General features: G+C 53.0%; 1 protein-coding gene across 1 annotated transcript in view; it reads right to left on the bottom strand.

The window, feature by feature from the left end:
* Positions 1–702: 702 nt before the first annotated feature.
* Positions 703–2,303, bottom strand: part of FUBP3 (far upstream element (FUSE) binding protein 3) — a gene marked incomplete at its 3' end in the record, with an annotated part of 31,959 nt that continues 30,358 nt past the window's right edge. Inside the window, exons 17-18 of the mRNA XM_009702663.1 lie at positions 1,563–1,634; positions 703–830 (exon numbers count right to left, since the gene is read on the bottom strand). Of these exons, the coding sequence (XP_009700965.1) occupies positions 703–830; positions 1,563–1,634 (200 nt within the window). The remainder of the gene's footprint in view (positions 831–1,562; positions 1,635–2,303) is intronic.

Here is a 2,303-nt window from a genome sequence, read left to right as displayed (position 1 = left end):
GCATCCAGACCAGCTTCTGCTCCGAGGAGCCAGAGTAAAAACATGATTCAGGGAGAAGCGTCTGATCACACCAAGGTGTACGTGCGCTTTACACATTCTTTTTGCCAAATACTAAGACCTTCGCTCTGCAAACTCGTCGCTCGGGAGAGCGCCATGGGTACGATCAGGATAAATCCCAGGCAACCCTCCGGGCAGTCTGAGTGACAGGAGAGGAGAGATTTTACTTGGCAGCTGGTTAATCCAAATTATTTTTCATCAGTTTTCTGCTTCCTTTCAGGATAGGGTGCTCCCTCCCCAGGCAAGCGCACAGCTCCTGTCCGAGCACAAAGCTTGCAAGAGAAAAGGCAAAGCCTGCCCACACAGTCCTGGACTGCTCGATGTGCCAGTGACATGCTACCGCGCCAGCCTGGCTCCATCATTCCTTTTACTTGAATTCTCCAAAGGCACAAAGCAGCCTAGGGTCTATAAGGAAAGGCCCCAGGAGAAACAAATAACCTCCTGGTCCTCTCCCAAAAAACCCCTCACCCTGTACAGGGAAACAAGACTCACGTTGAGACAACACTTCTGTGATCGCTTCTTCAGCCGCAAAATCTCTCTGCTTCACCATGTGAACCCAAAGCAGAGCCCCCACACCAGGCCAAGGCCGACATACCCAATTACCCAAGGGTTTTTTTTTGGGGTTCAGGGAACATGGATACAGACCTGGCTGTGGGCCTGAGCCTGCCCTAGTGTCTGCCCGTAGTAGGCAGCCTGCTGTCTGTAATACTCTGCCCAAGCCATTGTGTAGTCCGGCTGGGAACTTGCCTGAGAAGCAGCACTGGCAGCATGACCTGGAGGAAAAGAAGGGAAAAGGGAGAGATGAGCAATTCAGTAAGACCAAGCCCAGGCTTAGGATCTCCTTTTGTAAAGCTTAAAGAAGAGCCAGCCCCCTTCCAACAGCTGCAGACATCTGAAAGAACGACACCGGCTATCTGCTGTTTGGATACGACAAGACAGGCTTTGAGCTGGCTTGCAAGTGACAAGTCGACAGCAGCCAGAAAGCATGAAGAGACCGTTCCGGCGGCTGCAGGGACAGCCTGACAGCCTGCACCCTTCATCCTCAGCCCAAAGGTTCCAGTAGCATGGCGTCAAAAGCAAATCCAGAAGTTGGCATCATGCGCTTCTTAACAGAGCAGAGAAAGCCAGGCCCATGTTTTTCCACGTGCGCAGAGCTCTCCTACCGTCTCAACAACCCAGCTTCAGCTTTCTGGTTTTTGTTAGCATCAGTCCTTGTTGTGCGCTATGTTTTCCCCAGGCAAGCCAACTGCAAGCGTGGATACGAGGTCTACTGCGGACCGTGGTTCAATGGGAGCACCTCTCCCAAGGTGCGACAGCAGACAGCACAACTGAGAGCTTTCAGTGGGAGAACTACATGCACCGTCACCAACAGGAGAGGACCAAGGGGGTTTTGTAGAGGACTGGAAGCTAATAACAGCAGGGGATGGAGACACAAGCCATCGGATTAGAGTAAACTCTGTTTATAACAAGAGTTGATTCATCTCCAGTAACCCTGTTTCACTCACTCTGTTTTTTGAAATACTCCTCCCATGCTTTGCTGTAATCGGGATGGCTGTTCTGCTGCTGGCTCTGTTGGCCTGTGCAAAGATGACAACAAGGGGCACGTCAGTATGGAACAGGTGACAGTTTCCAGCCAGTGACATCTACCTTGTCACTGGACATGCCCTGGATCTACCTCACTTGCCCCGACTTCATGTTTCTGGAGTGTTGGGCACCTTCAGTTCAGGGAAAGCCAAGGAAAAGCTCAAGTTCCTGATTTCACCTCACCTGTGCCCTGTTAAAGGGCATTAAGCCAAGTCTCCCCCCTGCTGGGACCTGCTCACACCAATGCACATTGCCTGGGAGCTGCTCAGTTGGCACATCAACCACCCTAGGCTATCAGTCCACTCGCATCTAGCACAGGGACGGAGGGTTTAAATGCCCGACGGAACTGAGACCTGTCACCTCAACGTCCAGCCACGGAGCTGCCAAGGAAATAGCTGTATTTTGAGTCATCTCACTTGGTTTTCAGGGGTCTGCAGCCTTCACCCCCACTCTCATCAGCAGAGCACAGCTGAAGGAGCCCCAGCAGACACCACCTATCCATACGACGTGTCCACGCTCGAGCCTCCGGCGTACAATCTGCCCCAGAACGCAGCTCCAGGATAGCCCAACTGCTACCGGCGGCAGAGTCCTCAGGATGGAAGGGAGCCGTGAGCCCTCACAAAGCAAGGCCAGCTCCACCTGCCCTCAGCACCACAGCCCAC

Source organism: Cariama cristata, unplaced genomic scaffold (assembly GCF_000690535.1).
Source record: "Cariama cristata isolate BGI_N322 unplaced genomic scaffold, ASM69053v1 scaffold33686, whole genome shotgun sequence".
Lineage (NCBI taxonomy): Eukaryota > Metazoa > Chordata > Aves > Cariamiformes > Cariamidae > Cariama > Cariama cristata.
Note: the sequence above shows the minus strand (reverse complement) of the source record. Positions and strands in the feature narration are given on the sequence as shown.